A 22,740-nucleotide genomic window follows, 5' to 3' on the forward strand; every position below is an offset into this window, starting at 1 on the left:
CAGAAAGTTAGCACTTCGTCATTTACAAAGGAAGTTAACTCTTCATAGCTGCCCCCCCCCCAAAAAAAAATAATAAAGAGAAAGACTATGTAACGTCTACAGAACAAGATCCTGTCTGAGTGCTGAACAGATTTTTGTTCCCACATCACCATGGACAAATTAGCAAACACAGAGGCAACCCTAGTCCCCATGGCAACACCAGAGGTTTGCTTGAACTTTTCCGTTAAACCCCTACCACTTTGTGCTGCTGTGTTTTGCCGCTATTTCGTTGGCAGTTATCTCTGTCTTTAGTTTGTCCTCCTTCCTGCTTGCCAACACCCAAGAAATTTGTCTGCATCTTAATTAAAAATGTTTTTTTTTTGGTCAAATAACCTGGTGTGTGTGTGTGTGTGTGTGTGTTACCAAAATTAAAGACTGGCTGCAGTGCTGTCAGGTTTTAATCATCATTTGTGTTCAGTGTTTCAGGTATAGTTTTCTAAGATGTGCATGTTTCTAAATCCCTTGTTACCATCTGCCCTAATAAAAAACATATTGTACTGTACTTGCCTCAGTGCATTAACTTGGTCTTGCAGTTTGCATGGGTGAAATTTCAAACAGTATATGGGATAAAATGTGGTGGCGGAGGCCAAATGTACTACTTTCTTCCCCAAATTTCTGCAAGTCATGTCCTGGCAAAAATGCAGAGTAAAATCAGATATGTTCTGTAAAATTAGGAACAGTTTAGAGGTATCCTGAATAAATTAGCTGCAACACAAAAAAACTAATGTCCTGTACCTAGATGTGTAGGAACTTCCCTCCTGTGCATTCTTATAGTCTTCTGCTTGAAGAGAGCAAGTGTTTGCTCCAATATTTCATAGTGCACAGTGATACCTACTAGCAAACCATTTCTAACCTATTGCAGATTTATTAACTTTGGAAAAATGGCCATGTTTTGTTTAGTTTTCTCGTTAAGGATAAGCGGCAAAACACAGCAGCACAAAGTGGTAGGGGTTAACAGAAAAGTTCCATCTCCCATCAAAACTAAAAACACTGTCCAGAATTAACTGCATAAGGACACAGATGGTATTAACTTCATGGCTAGTGAAAATGGTAAAGCTGTCCAAATATTCTCTCAAATCAATGTCAATCTCCTGATTGATCAAGTGTACAAGGACACTACATCAAGTGAAGCAAAATAAAAGGAAATCTTAAGAATGCCAAGTGGCATGAATCACTGAGGCTGAATCTGGTGGTGCAAGCTTCTCTGTTTCAAGTCTAGTCCAGCCAGTCTTCAAAGATACAGCAGACACGACTAAGGTGGGAGTTTTGTTTTTCTGTGAACCTTAGGAATTCCGAAAAGCACAGCCATCGACATACCAACACACCTTGACAAAATAAGTCATATCATGTGTTGTCCACTGTAGAAAAGCTGCTACAGATGAAATCACAGGAAACAACCTTACAACAGGACTCATCATTCAGTAACTTCTTTATGGCGGCAGTGTAGTCAGAGGTATTCGTGATCACCAGCATGCTCTCTTGTCCGCTTTCAAGACCCTGACATCCTTAATTTTTCAAACTATTTAAAGCAGCTCTCATCAGTTGAAAGATTGTAAATTTTGATTCAGCTTGACTCTCAAATTGTGTTCATGAATATTCCGAAAAGCTTGAAGAGTGCCAAAGGTGGCTTGTAAGTACTACAACTTCTTTTCCATACAAAGATCTGGATGTCAATGCATTATGCATCATGTACTGTAAATTAAGCTTTCTTAGAAAAAAAATTTTTTTTTTTTATCAGCACTTTGGCAATATCAATAGAATGAGCGGGCACAAATGACAAACCTTTCTGCACCAACTACAGGGTACTGTCGTCTAATGTAATACTGTTGAGATTTAAAATGTCACTGCAAAAAATTATTTCTGCAATTGTTGGACCACTTTGAGGTCTTCACATTGCCCAGCTGGCCCACTAAAAAGAACCCTGTGTGGATATGGGCAGCACAGAACCAATAGTGTATGCTGGGCAGGTGGGGTAGTTAACTTCAGCATGCACAGTGATGTTATCAGTGGTCTGTGCACCAGATCTACTTACAAACATTAGTAGCAATAGTTAAATTCTGACCAGTGTCAATGTCTGAAAAAACTCCACACAAGACATTTAATGGATAAGCAGAGCCTTGTGCATATGTTTCAAATGTCCCTCTGGAGCATACCCTGCTTTCTGGTGATACTACTGGCTCTTGGCCTCTCAATTTTAGCTCCTTTACCACTATACAAAGTTGACAGACTCAAAACAGCTGGAAGCTTTAATATTGTCAAATGTCTGCATTTGTGCTCGTAAACTAACCAAGGTACGGCTGTAACGCTTGACCAAAGCTTTCACAACAGCAACAACAGTACTGTTAAATAAAATAAACCAAGTTTCTTGAATAACTTGTCTCCATAATGAACACAATTCAGGAACTTAAACACACAAAGAACCTGAGGAATACAACCACGTCCAATACATTCTTCTAAGTATAATACTGATAAGTTAAGGGCTGTGCATTTTTTACAAGTTCAAGTTTAAAAAATGTTATACTTCCAGCTGTTTAAGTGATTCATAAAGACGTAAAACTGAAGTCAATTAGCTGCTGTTTTGTCCTTCCAGCAACAAGTTGTTAATCTGCTTAAACACACACACATGCACATTGAGACTGCTAGACATGAAAACTGCTGGAAACACCAGTGCCAGCCTGCATCCCAGAAACGCTAGCCTAGTTCACAGTACCCAGAAGGAACTGTAGTCAAAATTCTGCCCAAAGGACAAAGTAAAATTTATGGATAATCCATCACAAATTGCACCAGAATTAATGATGGATAGTTCTATCAATATTAAATGTTTTTGCTGCAGTGCAACTATAACTGTTTAAACACACAAAAAATTAAAATTTGAATTAGTTGATAGTCTTTGTATATTAATATTTGCTGTATATTCCTTTAATTTGGTTTAAGTGTGATGCAAAGCCATTGCAAGTTTTTATTGGTCTGATTGGATCACTTGACCTTTAAATGTTATCGATTCAGTTTAGATTTTTTCTAAAGTTCTAATGAAATTCAAGAATGGAAGTGCTGAAGAAAAAAAAATCTTTTGTTTGCAGACACTCATCGCTGCTGGTAGAGTTTGAATCTTCAAACTCTGTGTATGACCCTAGCAAAGGCTGAAGGTAAATAACATCACAGGTTTTTCCCATTACACTCTTCTATACCATATTACAGATGGTTATAGGTTTATTCAACACATGCATGATTTCGAGTTCCAACCATTCCAATTCTAATAATTCATCTAAGATAACCTTCTCCATTATTTTTCCACAACAAGAAAATGGATGTGTGGATCGGCATGACTTTGGGTTTGTTCTATTTCCAGTCCCTCAAAGACTGTTAAGTGCAGGTCTTCAATCGTGAGGACTCATCCCACATTTAAATGGCCTACTGAATAACAAATAATGGTACTGTAGGTTTGTGTGTTCTTACCTGCAATTTTATATTCAAAAAGAAAGTCTGTCATTTTCCCAGCTCATGGGAAACATTTACAGAAGTGATAATAGCATGAAATACATAATATTTTAAATAAAAATCCCCTTGCCTGGCATTAGCTTGCGCATCACTTGCCCCAACAGAGGATTCCTTACTGCACACAGACATAATATACAGCATTAAAACATAACATCTTAACAATTCTTCTAAATAGAAACCTTGAACAATCAAATGAAACATTGTGCTCAGTATTCAAGTTCTGAGAGAATAGGCAAAAATTAGGGACTACATGACTGAATTGTTATAGCATGAAGTAGTTAAATTGTAAAAAGAAGTTTATTTTCTGTGGCAGATGGCCATGAAATATTAAGTGTGTCACTTGTGCAACAAATGTCCATGTAATCCGGTTTAGTAGGGTCAGACAAAAAAAAAAAAAAAGATACAACATTTAAAACCAGGCTGGAGAAATACATTAGAGACACAGAAAGCAGAAATTCACAGAAAGGACTATTGTGGTTCGTTTTGTGTTAGTTTAAACGAGGTAGTGGGGTTGACCAACAGAGGACCCATCATAGCTACAACCTGGTCAAATGCCCACAAGATATCATCATCATATGCTTGGAATAATGAAATACAGAAAGCATTGAGCATTTTACCCAAGGAGTTGCTTGGTTACATACCAGTCTGTAGGCACTGAGAAAATTATGCATAAAAACATAGGTGTATATTTTATGATAACATAAAATATCACTTTGTGAAGAAGAAATCATAAAAATTCAGACAGTTATCGACAACAGTGCTTAGACAGGAGTGGAAGTGGATAGCTGTTGCATGTGATAAAGGTGTACAATAACTGAGATTTTGAGGACTAACCCTTTTAAAAGCCACAGTTCTTGCTCCTGTACAAGAATGATTAGCAGACTAGTATTGCTATCACACAAATACTTATAATAGAGGAAAACAGGTTTTATTTTAACAGTTTTACTCAAGCTTACAATCGTAGGTGTTTTATTTTAACAGTTTTACTCAAGCTTACAATCGTAGGTGTTTAGAGTATTTAGTCACTGACTATAACTGTCTACAATGCTTTACTTGCTTTTATTTTAGCTTGCAAACTTTTTTTTTCTACTCCAAGAGAGGAATTATAGGAGAAGACAAAGTTTTATGATTCACTGAAGTGGCATTCAGTTAGTGCTTTGTCATTCTGTTATTACTCAACAGTTGTATACCTCTCAAACTATGGAAAAGTCCTGGACATTAAAAAGTTTTGCACTTCTTTGTACATGCTGAACATAAGTTGTGCTAAAGCTACATGTGTGTGTACATCTGAAATAATTTGATGCACTATTTTCCCCTTACAAACTGCAGTAAAAATTAAATGAAAGTTAACATACTGGTTAGTATGTGCACAGTGTTTGCAGCCTTGCTTGGCTCTCCCCTGGCTGGATTCTCCTTGGAGATGTTGACCTCACAGCTCTGATACTACACAGTCTTTCAAACAGCAAGTTCCTGAGTAACCACCACAGACTAGACAAGCTTACGATCCCATGGGAAGGGGTTAACCTCCCAGCTATGTTTTCTTTCCCTAGGGCAAGCCCTTAAAATGCTATGGGTAATAGGACAGAGAATAATTCTCAAACAAGATACTCCAATATTTTATCCAAGTTAACACATGTTGTACACAAAGGAAGCATACAAAATCCACGGCGCATAAAACATTAAAAAGCCCTACCCCCCCCCCCAAAAAAAAAAAAAAAATACAATTTTTTTTGGAGGGAGGAAACTTCTAGACAATCATTCTTGGAAGTGGAAAATATGATTCAGGAATAAAATATGATTCAGGAATAGTTGTCAAAAGCAACAGCATAAACACAACAGCAAATTGTCGCAGATATCAAGAAGCTACAGCGAGAGAGATGGCTCAGCAGGCATGACATTTCAGACCATTACATATCCATTAAGCCAGCAAGACAGAAAATTTATAACCCTTCATGTACAGCAATACAAGTAAACTACACTACAATACACTGCACAATCCCACCTATTTGAGAAATCAGTACAGAGCACTATGGAGGCACAATACACAAGTCTTAACCATCTCCACACCCACAATGGCACCCAATAATTACAATTTATAGGAGGATAACCACATGGAAACAGCAAAAAGGCATGCTGGAATGCCACGTATAAATCACTCATGATGCCCAATGCTCATCTACAAGCGTCTTGAATATGTCATCTCAACCAAGGTAAGTTCCAAGAAACATCCAAGCTGGCAGCCCTGACTCACACATAAAATGGCAAAAAAACTTGGAAACAATTCTCCGTCATGAGTTTTATTAGTTAAACAATGAATTACTTATACAGCCCATCCTAGCTAAACACACTGCATCATTGCCAAGACTGCCCATCTTAACCAACTCTCCATACTGCCACTTCAACCCCACCTTCACATTTTTTTCACGCTTTACACCTTTCCAAAACAGGACCAGCTATTCTAAGCCCATTCTCCTACTTTTTACGAACGTTAACACTTATTACGCTATCGTCTAACAGTCCAACACATTATTCCTGTTCATTGCCTAGATGGCCATATACATTGATGTGCCCTGTATCCTCACTTTCCGTCAAAAAGACGGATTTGCAATTAATCCAACCCCCAATAAGGGAACTTCAGCTCAACTGAAAGTGTGCACCCTCTCTCTAGTTTGTTTACAGACTAAAACAATGAGTAAAAAGGTCACACAGAAAGACCAATCAATAAAGCCTGAAAGAAATTTCTAGCCAAGTTACTACTACTACTGTGCGATTCCTCAAACTTATTGTATTAGAGGCATATGGGATATATGCAAGTGACCCTTATGAACATCAGGTGTTTCAGAGACCCTAATGATAATGGACATGGGCTGGGTATAACCGCCCTGTATATCTAATGCTTAGTCAAACAGTCCACTTGCGCTTTGCTGATAAGGCCATAACAAGGCTGAAACATGCATGTCTACAGCAAGTGGGGGTTGGCTTTATTGGCCTGAATTTGTCCATTAAAACGAAGAAAAAAATCATGGGCATTTAGAATCGCCATATAGCTGAAACACCTGATGTGCTTAAGGGTCATTTGCATATATCCCATGTGCCTCGAATACAAGAGGTTTGAGGAATCGCACAATGGAAACTCTAGCTTGGCTAGAATTTTTTTTTTTTTAGTTTTTATACGTGTGTTTACAGGGAATGTCCAACTGGACACGTGTCCTTTTTCAGCAGAGGTCCAGGGTGAAAGGCTCCACATAGTACATACAAGTTGAATAAAACAGATTTTAAAAGAATTCCACAAATACAAGTGAACCCAAGAATAGCAGACTGCTCCAGTTCACAAAACTTTTATTGAACTAACAGAAATGAGCACTTTCGCAGATTCAACTGCTTCATCAGATAAAATCTAAATACAACTCGCATCCACTGAATACCTAAACCAACTGGTCACATACGGAGGCAGGTAAAATTACTTGCTACTACGAAACTATAAGACCTGTGGATATTACAGCTGCACTAAATTTACGCAGATACACACACATATTACATATGTATGGGAACCTGTCAGATCGATGAAATCACACTTCCCTGACGACCAGATCACAGAGACCACAGCACAGAAGGAGAAGATCATAGAAAATGGTGAGTAGTGCGGAACGAGATGCATTTCCATTTCCGCAATGTGGTGCGATCTCAGAGTTGGTATATTTAAGTATAGTAGTAGGGCTTGCCCCCCCCCCGCGCTATACAAGTTACTTTTTGTTTTTCAGTTGTACTGCATAAACGGGAATACATTCAGTTCTGTAATACTTATACTTACCGTTGTCGGGGATGTAGTCTCACTGATTTGGTCATTGGGAAGTGTGGTTTTGTGGCTCTGATGTTGTTTTGTCTTTCGGCTTTTCCCGGTTAGGGGTCGCCACAGCAGAACTTGGTCCGCTAATGACTGGCAGTAGATTTTCACGAACGCCGAGGTGAGAGCTCGATGTCCAACCTTCAACGAAGGCACGCCCATTTACGCATGCCTTTCGAACGCCCATCCAACAACGGGGAGGACATGCAGACTCCACACAGAAGGCACTCCCCACACTCCAGCCGAGAATCAAAAGGGAGCAATAATGCAGTAGTGAAAAAAATGCACTATGACATATATCCAATTTATCTACATTAAGATCTACTTTTTAAACTTGGGTTTAACGGAAGTCATTCAACCCATGCCCATAGTAGCTTCTGAGCCTAATTATCCATTTTTCCTCTAAATCTTCAGTGATATTTCTAATAGCACCACATCTACTGACTAGCTTATTTCTAATAGCACTACATCTACTGACTAGCTTCATAGTAGATACAAGTTGAATAAAACAGATTTTAAAGAATAAAATAAAAGACCAAAAAGTCAACTGACAGACTTACTAAGACGCAATACATTACATGGTTACATATGAGAGTCCATAACATAGTAAAATAGATACAATACAAATATTACATAGTTTCAATTGACAAATTAGAAATGCACAAACAGATTTATCGGAGCACAGTGTACCCTACAACTCTGTAGTTATAACAGCCTCCACTGCTCTAACAACCCCCACTCCTGTGCAGAATAAGAAGTAATCTATATTACAGTTACGAAGGAACTTCTTATTTGGCACAAACAAAAAATTGCCCAGTTAGGGACCATCACAGTCATCAAAATGGGGGGGGGGGGGTTGGATTTAAAAAAAGCAAGCCATCTGTTTGTGGCTATAACCAAGCACATTCGCCACTAACTAGTATGAAGTTCTTCCTTGTAAGTGATAAGAATTAATATCATGGTTTTAGCTTCCACGAGGTTAATGATAGATTAGTGTGCATCTACTACTCAAGCTTAGAGTGATGTTCATACATACACAAAAATAAAATGCACTTAGACATTTAGATTGTGTACAACATATATTACATACATACACACACCCAAAAAAAGTGGGACCCCAAACAGGAGACGTCACTGCCGCAAATCAGCTATGCATGTTTTGTGAATGACAAGTTACTTCAGTCACCCCAAAGAAGTGCAATAGAAATCCTATAGATAAACATGCCCGGAGACACCACACCAATACTCCTGAACAGTGACCAGTATCGTGACAGCATCATTTGTACCGGACTGCTAAAATACCACCATTTCCACAACTCTTCTTTTTAAGAAGAGTTCCAGTGGGGCTAGCTTTAACTGCAAACAAGTTCAAACCCTAGCAAACCATGATCATTAATAACCACAGAAAAGTCTCAGAAGAAGTCAACTGAAAGAACTATGAACACTTAAATCTACTTCCTGTTTACTACTTTCTACTGTTGTGATTAATCTTAAGCACAAACTCAATTACAAAAAGCAGTACATGCAGTAATCTTATACAGCATGCATCTATATCAAAACATCTACAAGCATACATCTGTAGGTCACAGAATTGGTGAATATACAAAGCGGCAAACTACCAGTTTAGGTTTCACCGTTAGCAATAAAGGTTTGCTAGCGAAAAAGCACTCTACTATTAATCTGGAAAAGTTCAGACTAACATTCTCCTCTTCTCCCAGGTGTGCCTAACTTGCTTTTAAGTACCCTGATCAAGGTTTTGTTTTGAATACAGCCTGGAAAACCATTCCAGGTGGTCACTGCAATCTTCTAAAAATTGCTAACACCTAATGTTCAGCTTCTGACAAACAGGTATATTTTAAGGGAAATCTGAACTAGACTACAAAAGGTAATCACTGGCAAATCATACTCCAGATTTCAAATTAAACTCAATTTTCTCTAAGTGGTAATCCATTTTTTGTCAATTATGCTTTCAACACAACACCAGAATCCAACCAAATGTCTAAGTACACCTATAAATATATAGGCAAAAGAATTAAGATTTAAGAAATTAAAGTCCAACGTCTCAGAGCATCCTGGCAATATCTAAAGTTCTCAATGTTAAGAAAAAGCAACTCTGAAATCAAATGTGCCAATTTCATCATAAGTTGGTATTCTATGCTAAACTAAGAATAAAATAAACTGCCATTCTGATGGCAGAATCTTCAGTATTTTCTACATCACGATGCATTTTATGTCCTCAAAATGGCACAGGCTTTCTATACCGAATTTCAATAGCAGGTATTACAAAATAATAAAAAAAAAATTTAGAATGCCTTTGTCTGCTTGGGTTTAGTAGAGTCTCAGATAGAAAAGCACAAACCTATTACAAACATTAAAATTTCCAGTAATATATATGAACACTCGTGGAAAGGAATGTGATAACTGCAATTTATTTTCTGTTCTAAGAGGTAGGGCTTAAGCAGGTTCAGAGACAACTGTATATAACCATCATTACCGTTACAATAAAAGTATAGACGTTGGATAGTGAGGAGTGTTGCGAAACAATGCATATGGTTGGAGATGATTTGGGTGCTGGTGAGGACTGGTTATTGGCATAAAATTCTGACTTAAGATAGTCAGAAACTAATAAACGCTACCTACAGACTACAATCCTCAGTGATGTAGCTTTCGTTTGTCCTAATAATTGTGTTTCCTTCCACAAGGGAAAGTTTTGGACATTCTGAAAAATTCTAGACATTTAATAGAGATGCCTCTCCAACTGACTCCCAAACTGATGGGCACTGGCATACTTTAAAGCGAATTCTACAGATGCACCAAAAGGCTCAATATTTTAATCCTGGATAACCAATTCATAACTTGGTTAAAAAGACAATGTTCAAGCCTTGTTTCACTAAACAAATCGCCTCACTTCATGCTCACACAGAGCAAGTTACTCATGCCAAATGAGTAGGAGACATCATAAGGTCTACTTTGATAAATCCTATGAACTACGGCACATTAAAAAATAAATGGGCATGCTCCACATGTGCAAGAGCAATTATAACAAAATGTTTCTACTCACTATTCAAGGTCTTACTTCCAAGCCTCTTACACTCATCCACTTTTCCAATATTCCACAAACATAATTAAAGCTAGTTGACAGCAAAACCAAAAAATCCACTGCCAACCTATCCAATAATCTCATCACTGCACAGCTCTACAAAAGATAAACTGAAATGAATTAAAATAGAGGCAAAAAACACAGTACACAAATATAATAAATGCCTAACAATAACTACTATTTAATCAAATATAACCCAGTCAGAAACAAAGGTCTCAAGCCATACAGAAGAAAACAAATCAAATAATCAGTACAGAAACTCCTCATGCTCACAAGTTACCAAAACTAAGAACTCAATACCACCAGACCTGGGAGGAGAACTAAATCAGAATACATTTCACAAAAAAAAAAAAGCTTTCCAGACATCAAAATGCCACCATAATTGTTCCTATCAACATAGGTTCATAGCAGGTGACTAGGCTAATGGCCGTTGAGCCCTTAGAAGCCTAGCCATACTTATCCAGAGTTGTCCCAATTGTCAGTGGTTAGGTGATTGAAGTTCGCAGAGGTAAGGGTCAATGGTAGTGGATACAGAATTCCTCTGTCCAGAAAGACACCTTTATTTTCTACATCATTAATTTCCTTGTTTTCCCTGCCACACAAATGTCTACTTATTTAACCTTCTTGTGCAAATATTGCACTTGTTCTACGTATACAATTACGCAATTTCTCATTCCATGCAAGCAGCTCCATACATTTACAGTAATATATATATATATATATATATATATATATATATATATATATATAGACATTTGAGATTTCATCATTGATCCTATTCTGAAATGAAAATGGGCTTCTCTTTTATAAAAGCCATCCTGTCAAACAATGACTGAATTAATTAATAAAGACACTGAAGAAACAGGGGCCCCTAGATTACTGTCATAATGCTGCAAGGTGCACCCCCCCATCAAGAACCACCCCACCCACAAATGTGCCGCTTAAGGAAAAGGCATTCATTCCATGAGCTACAATGGCATATCATTCACACCTCCACAGCACAGCTCTCCTGTGGACAACACTCCTGTGAATCCCCAGCCTTCAAAGAGTCAACTGCAATGTGCCCAATTGCATCCCCACCCTGTCAGATGGGCATGCCTCTTCTGCCTTGGCCATAAAGTGTCTAAGTCAATATTCAAATTCTGATCACTTTAACCACAGTCAGCGTTTTATTGCTGTACACCACCAGAAAGGAGTGCAGTTTTTCCTTTAACTGTAGCTTTGTTGTTAGCAATCCAATGCCACACTTCAAGTCAGTCTGAATTTCACAGAGCACAGCTTCCACTTTTTTTTATGGTTAGAGTAGTAAAAGAATGCCAAGTGTACAGTACAAGGATGCCAACCGTCAGTAATGATTAAGGATGCCCCCTTTAAATCAGTGGTAATATGGCAAATTAGTGACAATTTCAAATGTTAGATAAGCCAAATGTCCCCCCCCCCCCCAAAGTTGATATTCAGAACAGACTGAGCAAACCTCATACTGTTAACGCTTAGGTTACTAAACTAATACAGTATGTGAATGCAAGAATGTGGAAGCATCAAATCAAGGGTCAAAACTTCCAACACTTTGCTGAGAAGACATGAAAAGCACACCTTATACTGAAACCAAACTATTAAGACATAAAAGATGCACATGAATGTAGAAAGACAACATATTTGAAAGAATCACATATACAAACTCACATTTTAATACAGTAAGAAATCAGTGTTACTTAATTACTCAATGAAATAAAAAATCTACATTAGGTATGACTTAACCCAAATCATGCTGTCCATTACATTGTGGAAACCAACAGTGTAATACCAATTGTGTAATTCAAAGCTGTCAAAATTAAACCATGCTTACAATGTCCAGTAATGCACACATAAAATCATACTGAGTGGGGGTAAAGGCCTTGGCATCCCCAATGTATTAAGAATGTTTTGGGTGCTGAAGATAAACTCTCCCAGTTGGGGGGGACTCACCTACACCACCTGACAAAAAAATGATAAATTTTACAGAAACGTAGGAAGTCTTGAAAAGAGATGCATACACTAGGCGAGTTAGATGCTGAAGCCAATTAGGACAGGGGATCAATGGGTTGCCATTACAAAGGGACTGGCTGAAATGGGGAAAAAAAGTTGATGTCGCTAAAGCCTACTAATGCCTCAAATGGTAGGACTCTAGCAAGGCGCTGTGACCTGTCTGCAAATTATATTTAGTCCTCCTACATCTGCAGACTTTAATAAAGTGGGACTATTTATTCAAAACCCAAGTTTATAAAACCTCCTGTAACATTTAAAAGGTTTCAACTATGAGAAACACCTAATCTTTTAGCCATCTGGTATGGCGTTTAATCCCACCTGAAGCATGGTTTGCAGTCAATTAGCAATATCGCAGGCCTCCAGCAGGGTCGGAACACAAAAACACACATGATCCTCAAATAAACAGCAAACCATTTACCGGATTCCAACTACTACTTTCTATCCCAATACCCGCCCGATGCCACAATACCACAAACCCTACAGACAAGTTGACCAACTTTCCTTTGACACCATTTTTGCTTGCTTTCATCTTGTTTTGTAGTGCACGCACACAGTGCCCACCCCACTGGAAAGGATCACGTGTCAAGTATGAACCTTACAGAAACAAATCACTACAAAGACTGGCAAACAATGTGGAAACAAGTCCGGTATGTGACTGAAAGTGGAAAAGGGATGTAGACTTTTGGCCCTCTTGCACTTCCAGCTACCATTTCCCGCTCCACGACTGCCAAGGAGAACAATTACAGCCTACCCCGACACGTGAACAAAACGTCTGCAAATCACTGGACGGAAGATTAAAGGCCACCCACTGCCTTAAAATAGATTTACTTTAAATGTTTCGTTATTCAGTCGTTATACTGTAATAATATACAGTAACTATATAAACAAATGACACATGTACGGTAATATCCTAACCGCCTGCCTCACAGGGGCGCAAAACTGTGTCCTTTTAAAAGAAGATGGGGTTTGCCAGCTACACAACCCACTGAGCTCCCGCCATGAGACGAATGCAGCTTGCGCAGTGGCCAACGACATGCCAGAAAACGGCAAAAATACGTAACTTAGCGTGTTTATTGGTAGGGAAAGTTTTCGATTACTATTAAAAGCTGCTACCACTGATCCTCATGTATTGCGTTGCGATTTGAAGACCGTCGCCTACATAACTTCATCTGTCAAGTTCGCTACCATTTAAATATGGAGACAAGACAGGGCGGTTGTCTGTCCACAAGCAGCAGCAAGGCGAAGGGGACAACATGGCGATCTTACGATACTCGTTCTGTCAAACGGAATGAGGACGATTGTACATTTATATTTAACAGTTACGTTTATTATATTCTTACGTTACGGCAATTGCAAGTTTTCTTTAAAGCTGTTTTAACATAACATAGAACAGTGCGCCTTATGGAAAAGCGGTCCCCATCACACGCAAGATCCCAACATGCAGAATAAAAACTCCGAACATATATAGGATTCGAACTGGTGAGGGAAAAAATAAAAAGCCCATAAAAACGTATACAGGGTTTAATGGTATAACTCCGATATACTGAAATTAGTATACCTAAGCGATTTTTTTGTCGGTACAGGAACGGTGGCGGGAACCCGAATTTCCGCTGCGGGCATCAGGACTTGGGTCTACTGTAAACCAGTCAAAATCGGGCACCAGGTCCACAGTTAGCAGTTTAAAATTGCTCCTAAAGATCATGCGTAAGCAAATGTGTTTATTTCACAATATTTAAGACAAAATACAGATTTGTTTAGTCTTATTACGGCCATATTGTAACCATTTTAAGCGAAATACGTCTCAACTAGTGTAAATTTACGGTTTTAAAAAAACTATTCTTTAGAAACCAGGCTCACTTAATAGACTGCTTGAATATAGGCATTAAAATATCATTCCAAAGAAGAAAATAAGCTTCCCCCACGAGACCAACATTTTTGTCTTATTTTACAATTGTGTAGCCAAGATCAGAATGTTGAACGAACACGGTCCCTTCTTGTACTTACAAATATGGCTACCAGCAATTAAAGAACGAATATTTATTTGCCAATGAAATATTGAAGACTTGCAATCACAAGCATCTGGAAAGTTACGTATTGACACTACCAACAACAGCAAGAAGGCTGGGGATGTCAATAGTTAATAAATACTACGTTTCATATCTAGTAGCAAAATAAGGTCACGTTTCACTTGCAAAGTTGTTCATGTATTTTAAGATTCCAGCTGCAATTTAACCCACACAATAGAAAATAGTCCTTTTTGAACTGATTATGATCAGTTTTCATGATCTACAAGCATATATGAAAAGGCAAAAAAGTAAATAAAACTTAAGACACGGAAACCTTACATCTGACGGTGTTCTGTTTCTCAGTTCTAAGTGAATTCTTCTTTTCATATCCATACCGCTCTCTAATAGTTATTCTGGGTTGCGATGGATTATCGGTCCACAAAAACAGCCCGAGATGTCCTAATGGAGGGATGATAAGCACCTCTTTCTATATAATAAGTACAAACCAGACGCCAAGTTACAGTGAGCAAGGAGAAAGCATGGAGGGAATCGCTAAAATGAATATATACTCTTGGCTGCCGCTACTGGTCACAACCACCCACTGCAGTTAAATAAGCAATGCGCCACAGGCGAGATGGCCAGGTGCTCCAACGAAAGGTGAAGCGAGGAACAAAACCCCAGTCTAAAAACAGCTGCCTACCGTGAAAAAGAAAAGTCGAGTTTTTGTTAGTCAACGCAACTTTTTGGTTTGATGTTGGCATGTTCGTCAGTTTTTGCTAGTTGAAGATAAGTTGGTAATGTCTTGCTCTTGTCGGTGGAAATCTATTTTACTGGGGACCCCCGTATCCCGTTATTTCAGTATTGGTGCTGAACTGAAATCCACAGTCTTACTACACACAAGCTAATAATCGTAATTACAATTCTTTTTAAGGTGTGAACATACTTCTCGAGTGTCCAGATTTTCAGCTCATGTTTTTGGTCTGTTAATAAAATTTGTAGTTTCTTGGCAAATCACTGGGATTATTTGAGGACTCAAGTCAATAATGACATACGTTTGAGTTTTAGACTTCGTATCCTTTAGAAAAAATGTATGTTAAACCCTGTTACTTTAGCAACTTTTATAACAGCAATATTTAAAACATCTTCCTTTTTTGGGCCTTTGTCCCTCCATTTTGTCGGGCTTTGTCCAGATTACTTGCACCGAGGATGAGAGGTATGGGTGTGAATGAAAAAAAATGCGATGTGTTACAGGTAATGATTTCTGTGTCATGTTCAGTCTTTCGGAATATACACAATATTCCGATGTTTATAACCGGAAGCATTTTTCGAAGTCAGATAATAGGGTGTCAACGGTGCTGGCATCTGGCAGCTTCTGCTACTAAATTTCAACTGTTTGTCCAGAAGTACTTCGTAATGGAGAGCGGAGTTCCTTCTTTTGGTGGCAAACTTGTTTGACAGGCGAAATGATGCGTTTTATAGGAATTAATCGTATTTTAAGCCGTACACAAAATAAAAAGGCGTTTTAATATGCCCTTATTTTTCTAATCTATGGCAATTTACAAATACCCTGAAATAGTGTTGGAAGCCCTGTTTGTTATGTTCTGGGAGTAACCATTCGTCAGGTGGTATTTACAGTACTTTTTCTATTCTTAATTGTTCCGATAAAGGTCTCTCTTTCTAGATAGTAACGTTCTCAAAATGAGCATCTGCAGTCTGAAATCCAGAAATTACTAACTTTAAGGAATGAATATTAGAAATCAAAGTTTTATGTATGCTTTTTGTAGAGAACATTTGAGATTGCATGTATTTTGTTTCTGATTTCTTTGAAAACCTGCTAAGTGGCCAGAAGGGTAACACCTCCTAAACTCAATAAAAGCCAATTGAAAAGTTGAGAGACAAGATCAACAGTCTTCTGGGCCAACAACATATCTCAGATCTTCTGACGTCTAGCAATGGCTACTATAGGGAAAGGCACCCTCCTTGCTCATCTTGAGTATTTGTTTCCAATTCCATCAGCTTCTGTCAAAAACACTGGCAGCTTTAAGATGATCTCTAATAAAATACTTTTATTCATATTCACCTCACAATGGAATAGACACCACTGCCTTGTTTTTTTCAAATATTAAGTGGCTTCCTGTACAGGAAAGACCTAATCTTTTTGGTTCCTTACTCTTTCAAAGTAGATACTCCACTCACTCTCTTTCTCTCTCTTCCAAACATTTTATTGCCACTCAAACCTATAACCTAAGAAGCCAAGCCATATCTGATACTTTCACACAAATCCCTTCTCTGAGACTGCACTCTACTAGCCATTGCTACTCTATACTGGCCCTAAAGCTGTGGCAGTCACTTCCTGATTTAACTGATCCACAAACTTCACCATGTGCAGGCCACAGTTTAAACAATGCTTTTCAAAAGAGTTTGGTACTGCATAAACTCCTACTTACCTGTTTAACTCCTTTGTCTTAAGCTGTGATTCAGCTTACCGCACAATCTTTGCTCTAAATCTGCTATGCATAATCTAGTGCCCAGATTCATCTTACTGGTCTCTATTACTTTTCTTAATCATGCTACTACTGCCCCAGGTTTCCACCACATCTCCTCTTACTTTAACTCTATTTTCCCTTTTTGTATTCCCCTTATGAACATGCATTTCATTTGTTTGATCTTCAGTGTATCCCTTTTTGTATTCCCCTTATGAACATGCATTTCATTTGTTTGATCTTCAATGTATGTGTTTGTCAGATTTTCTATTCTTACTCGTCAAGAGTTAATCACTGTTATTTGTATACTGTATATTGTTTTGTTACATTATGATGTAGCATGGACTGTGTCTGTAATTGGTCATTGTTTGGTCAGTGTTCTACTCTGGTAAACTAATTGCTAAAACTTCAAAATTAGTAGTGGTGAATTGATGGGCAAGTATCCTAGAGGGCCAGCAAACAGCCACTGATTTTTCCAGAGGTGAGCATAAAATGTTTAATTCTATACCACAGTCTACAATATTTGATGTCCACTGTGCACATCTCATTTGTATGGCATATGCAGTACTCACCAGACCAGTCTGAGGCATTCTGCGTCCAGTCCATATTGTTTATTATTATTATGATTTTGTATTTAACTAGGGTAGACTGCTGATCACCAATAACCAATTTCATCTTTCCACCCACAAGTGATTTTTTTGAGCAGTTACTCTTAACACCCCTTTCAGTCTTCAAACAGTACATGCTCAAGTTATCCACCTACAAAACCTTGTCTATATCTGCAGATCAGACAAAAAAAAAAACATTTTTGGTGTAAAGTTATTGCCCCTTACAGATCTGAGCTGGAGTATGTTATTTAATGGTTTTGTACACACACACATATATAAAACAGGCATGCTGTCTATACTTGAGTACTACTTGATCTCTTTGATGTTAGCAGGCTGCTGTAGTCTAGAAGTGGGACATGTTGCTTATTTGGTGTGTGGTAGAAGAACGGCCATATAAAATTTTCATGGTATAAAATAGAGAGAATGTATCATTGTATCAAAGCCACTTTTGACGAATGCAGTTTCATCAAAAATATTTAGCCAGATCCACTTTCAGCGACAGTGAAGAATTCCCTTTTCTCCACTGTTGAGTGATGTCAGAGTAGGTATATTTAAGTTTAGGAGGTTCCCCAAAGTAAAAAGATTTGCTCCAAGATTCACGTTTTTGGCTAAATATTTTCTCTGAAACCACACACTGTGAAAGTGGGGCTAGTCTATTGACATGGATCTGAAATGGAAGAAGTTTACCCATCCACACAGTAGGTATTTCCATGTATTGCTGGTAAGATGGTACACTCAGGTTCTGATAGGAGGCTGCCAACTTTGTTTATACAAGCTTTGTCCACTGGGTAATTGGTTTGGTCAATAGACTCTAGTTGCAATGTGGGTCACAAGTGCAAGGCTAAATACAATATGCATTTGGATGGCGCAGTGGTGCATTGGTTTGCATTGTCGCCTCACAGGAAGAGGTTCTCTGGTTCAATTCCCTGCTGGGGTGCCTTCTGTACAGAGTCTGCATGTCCTCCATGCATTTGTGTGGGTTTAATAGCTATGTCCTGTTATGTGACGTGCAGGCTGGCTTTCAGTACCTTCATTAACCTGGTAATTACCGCTGATATTCTAACCTGGTAATGACCATCATACAACCTGAGTGAGGGACTCATTAATGCATGAATCTTTGTTGACATGACATGGGTGTTTTAAATAGTCAGTCATAGCCTGTGCTAATTCAAAAGCCTCAACCTTGATGGTAACACTGTTCGCTGGTTTAGTAACCATCTTAAAAAAAAAAAAAAAACACACCGAACATTCCAACTCCATACTAACCTCTCTTCCTGTAGTGCCGGTACACTAGCACAGAACCTTGTGGTAAACCTGTGCTATGGTTCTCTCCTCTTCTCCCTCTTTCAGTGATCTAGACCTACCAAATTTTAAATGTATAATTTATGCAGATAATATGCTGTTCCTGCAATCCAGTCCAAGTTTCTCTGCACTGCAAACCAAGTTACAGGATAACTTCACTCAATTATACACCTTTTCAGCTATAACATACTACTCATTAATGCTAAAAAAAACTGAATAGCATGGTCTTCACCCCAGCCAAGAAATTACCTGCTATTCTTTTCTATTCTCTTAACTGATCTTAATGGGAACATCATACCTAATGTCATTAAACAGTGATGCCTATACATTGTACTTCACACACACATTTTGAAAATAATAAATTCCTTACTCAGTTAACATTGTGTAACAAGATTTGTTACCTCCTTTCACCCAGTGCTGACAGGGCCATTGCCAAAAATATTTTAATGTTCAAATTGGAATATGGCCTTCCTTTTTTCATTATGCATTCAGCCCTCAATATTCACAGAATACAGACTGATAAGAATAAAATCTGCAGACTTCTTCAATTAGCAGCCCTTCAGATGTACCACTGCAATTTGATAAAAAATTCTAAAAAGCTTTCATACCCTCATAGGGCCACTTTTATTCCTAGTATTTCAATGTACAAGGTTCTAAAGCATGGTCACTGCCCTCCTCTAAAAGTGAAACTACCCATACAAGACAATCCTTACAGAATCAATTATACAAGATAATTTCTCTCTGGTATGGATAACCTCTGCACTTAAAACTACTGTTGGTGAGATAGTCTTCTCTAGATTGGGACTTGTTACCTGGAACCGCCTGCCTACTGACATAAAAAAAAAAAAAAAAACAGAAATTATTAAAAACTTCACAAATGCATTTAAACAGCATCTCTTTACAGAATCTACCTGCATCTGTTGTTATGATAATGGTTAGGTAACCTACCACCTTGTCTCGTAGATAAGAGAATGCATTAAAGAAACTTTCCCCAGCCTCATAATGTGACATTTTATGTTTATAGTTCATGTGTAGGTTATGTATTATGTTTATGATTGCATTGATTTGCATATCTTGGTTTGTATTTTTTCTATGTTATCTCAATGCACTCTGACTATATCTTAATTTTAACCTGTCTGGATTGAATTTTATTATTACTTACTTAATTTTACCATTTACTAAATATATAATATTACATTGTTGATTAGTAAGATCTTAATGTAATATCAGCCCTTTGAGCGTGAGTCATGGCCGAAAAGAGTCAGTAGATTATCCCGCTTACCCGGTGAACAAATAGTAATAAGTAAATAAATATATTAACTTGGTTTATTTAGCTGTGTTTAGAATTCTACTTCACAGAATAGACAAAAGGAGTCTGTGTTGTTATGGAGGAAAAGAAGACAATCTGTAATTGAAGTTTCCTTACATTATTCTGGGAATTGTTTTGCCATTTCAAGCTGTCAGTCCAGGTAATACATAAATGCAGTAGTCAAGGTTACAGTAGAGCAGAGGTGTTTGTGAACTGTGTATTCCATTTATTCAAGGTTTTATTACCACCATAACATCTCTCTAATATATATATATATATATATTAGACACATCCTTGGACCCCTACTTTTCTCTGTTTACACCAATAATCTAGCCTCTGCCACCAAACATGGCACACTCATCCAATACGCAGATGACTCTACCATCATCTGCTCAGCCCAGTCCCTACCCAAACTGCAAAAAGTCACACAGGAAGCCTTTTCCTCTGTTGAAACATGGTTATCCGATGCCCAATTAATACTCAACCCAAACAAAACTAAACTACTCATCTTCCAACCCACCAAACATACTCAAAACAACTCTCACTTTAACATCACAGCAAAAGACAACACCACTATATACCCAACTGAACACACCAAATTGCTAGGAGTGGAAATAGACAATAAACTAAAATTTGGCATTCACATATCCATGACCATAAAAGTCCACAAAAACTAGGAGCATTATACAGAAATAAACAATTTCTCACCAAAGCAGCAAAGATTTCAATAGCAAATTCCCACCTTATCTCCACCCTACTTTATGCCTCTCCAGTATATACCAACCTAAGGCAATGTGATCTAAACAAGCTAGAGACCTGCTACAACAAAATCGCAAAATTAGCCACAGGGCATCCTACCGTAGTCACCACTGTCTCTCACTTGCTGAACTGGGCTGGCTTGAACTCCCTCACCTCCTTCAGTGGTATCAACTCTCACCGCCCACAAACTAGTAAACCATCCACTAAATGTCCCATCCCTCCAGAATCTATTCCAACCCTATCGCACCACCAGACCACTAAGATCCAGCAACAAAAATCACTTGCAGATCACTAAAGCCAATAACTCTGCTGGTGAAGCACTATTCTCTTGCGCCATAGCCAAATTATGGAACTCACTCCCACCCACAATTACCTCCGTACCATCATGCACCAACTTCAAAACTTTATTAAAAGCACACCTAAAAACATGCTGGCTATGCCCTTGCAACTCCCACTCTAATATCATCCACCCCATCCAACTACTACCTTTCTTTCACCTCCACCTACTACCTTGATGATAGCAAGCTCAGATGCTCATAAGCCTAGTACTTATTATACAGCAGGAACTTCTCATTGTTACATTTGTTAATGCCTGTTATGTACTTCACAGATAAAGATTCTAGTTGTCTACTGATGTACTATGTTCTTCATCTGTAAATATGTTGTAAGTAATTTCTATGTTAAATTGTTAATCACTATGTAATCCAATGTAACTACTGTCTGTTTATTTTACTGTGGAGCTTTTTTCACCGGGCCTCCTCTGAAAATGGACCCACGTCCAGTCGGACACTCCCGGTCAACAAATTTAAATAAATAAATAAATATATATATATATATATATATATATATATATATATATATATACACACCCACTCACCTGAGGAGCATTGGAAACAAGAACCACAAAGCATTATAGAGCATGATGAAGTGGCTATCACATGAAATCATCAATTACCAACAATTCAAAAATAGAGGTGAGAAAATCAGATACAGTAGTCAATGAAAAAAAGACAAAAATAGCATTGATCATTGAAATGGGTACACCCAGTGATTACAGTATCTTATGTACAGAGAGACATCATCAACCCCCTTTTTTCCATTTTTTTCCATGGGGTCAGGGTGCCGTGTCAGTTGTCGCCATCTCTCTCTTTATTCAATACCACTCTGCCTTCTTTGACATTTATGCCCGACTGTCGCAGGTCTTCTCTCACACAATCCATCCATCCTTATTTCTCAGCTTCTTCTGCCTCCACCATTTACTGCTGTTACAGTTACCTTATCTGTACTTCATCCCTAAATCAGTTTCATCCCTTGTGCCTTCAGTTCTGCATTCCATTCCCCCCGTCTTTTGCTGAAGGTTTTGCTCAAAGTCTGCCTGTAATGCCACATCATCTGCATACAGCAACTCTGTTGACCTGTCCCCTCCGGCCTGTTTGCTAATATAGTCCATCACCAGTATGAACAGCTGTGGGCTCAAGAGCTGAACCCTAGTGCACAACCACTCCCACTGGGAATCCCTGTGTGAGACCAAACACTGTTTGTATTTGAGTCATTGCACCCTTGTACATAGCTTGCACTAATTCTACCAATGTTTCTGGGACTTTGAACCACTGCAGGACTGTCCAAAACCGCTTTCGTGGGGCCTTGTCATGTGATTTCAACAAGTCATCTCTAGCTTCTTCTCAACTCTCTGTCTCACTGCAAACACTGGGTTAGATGTTATGTGATCCTATCTCGCCTACATTCTGTACTGATGGGTTTGGAGCC

The 22,740-nt window shown here is 38.3% G+C and overlaps 1 protein-coding gene across 1 annotated transcript in view; it reads right to left on the reverse strand.

Annotated features, from left to right (window-relative positions):
• Positions 1–15,089, reverse strand: part of LOC122792757 (acidic leucine-rich nuclear phosphoprotein 32 family member B-like) — a 336,062-nt gene extending 320,973 nt beyond the window's left edge. The window contains exon 1 of the mRNA XM_044060331.1: positions 14,852–15,089. Coding sequence (XP_043916266.1) covers positions 14,852–14,905 — 54 coding nt within the window. The 5' untranslated portion in view covers positions 14,906–15,089. The remainder of the gene's footprint in view (positions 1–14,851) is intronic.
• Positions 15,090–22,740: the final 7,651 nt, after the last annotated feature.

Source organism: Protopterus annectens, chromosome 2.part0, assembly GCF_019279795.1.
Source record: "Protopterus annectens isolate FY-2018-M chromosome 2.part0, PAN1.0, whole genome shotgun sequence".
NCBI classification, from domain to species: Eukaryota; Metazoa; Chordata; order Ceratodontiformes; family Protopteridae; genus Protopterus; species Protopterus annectens.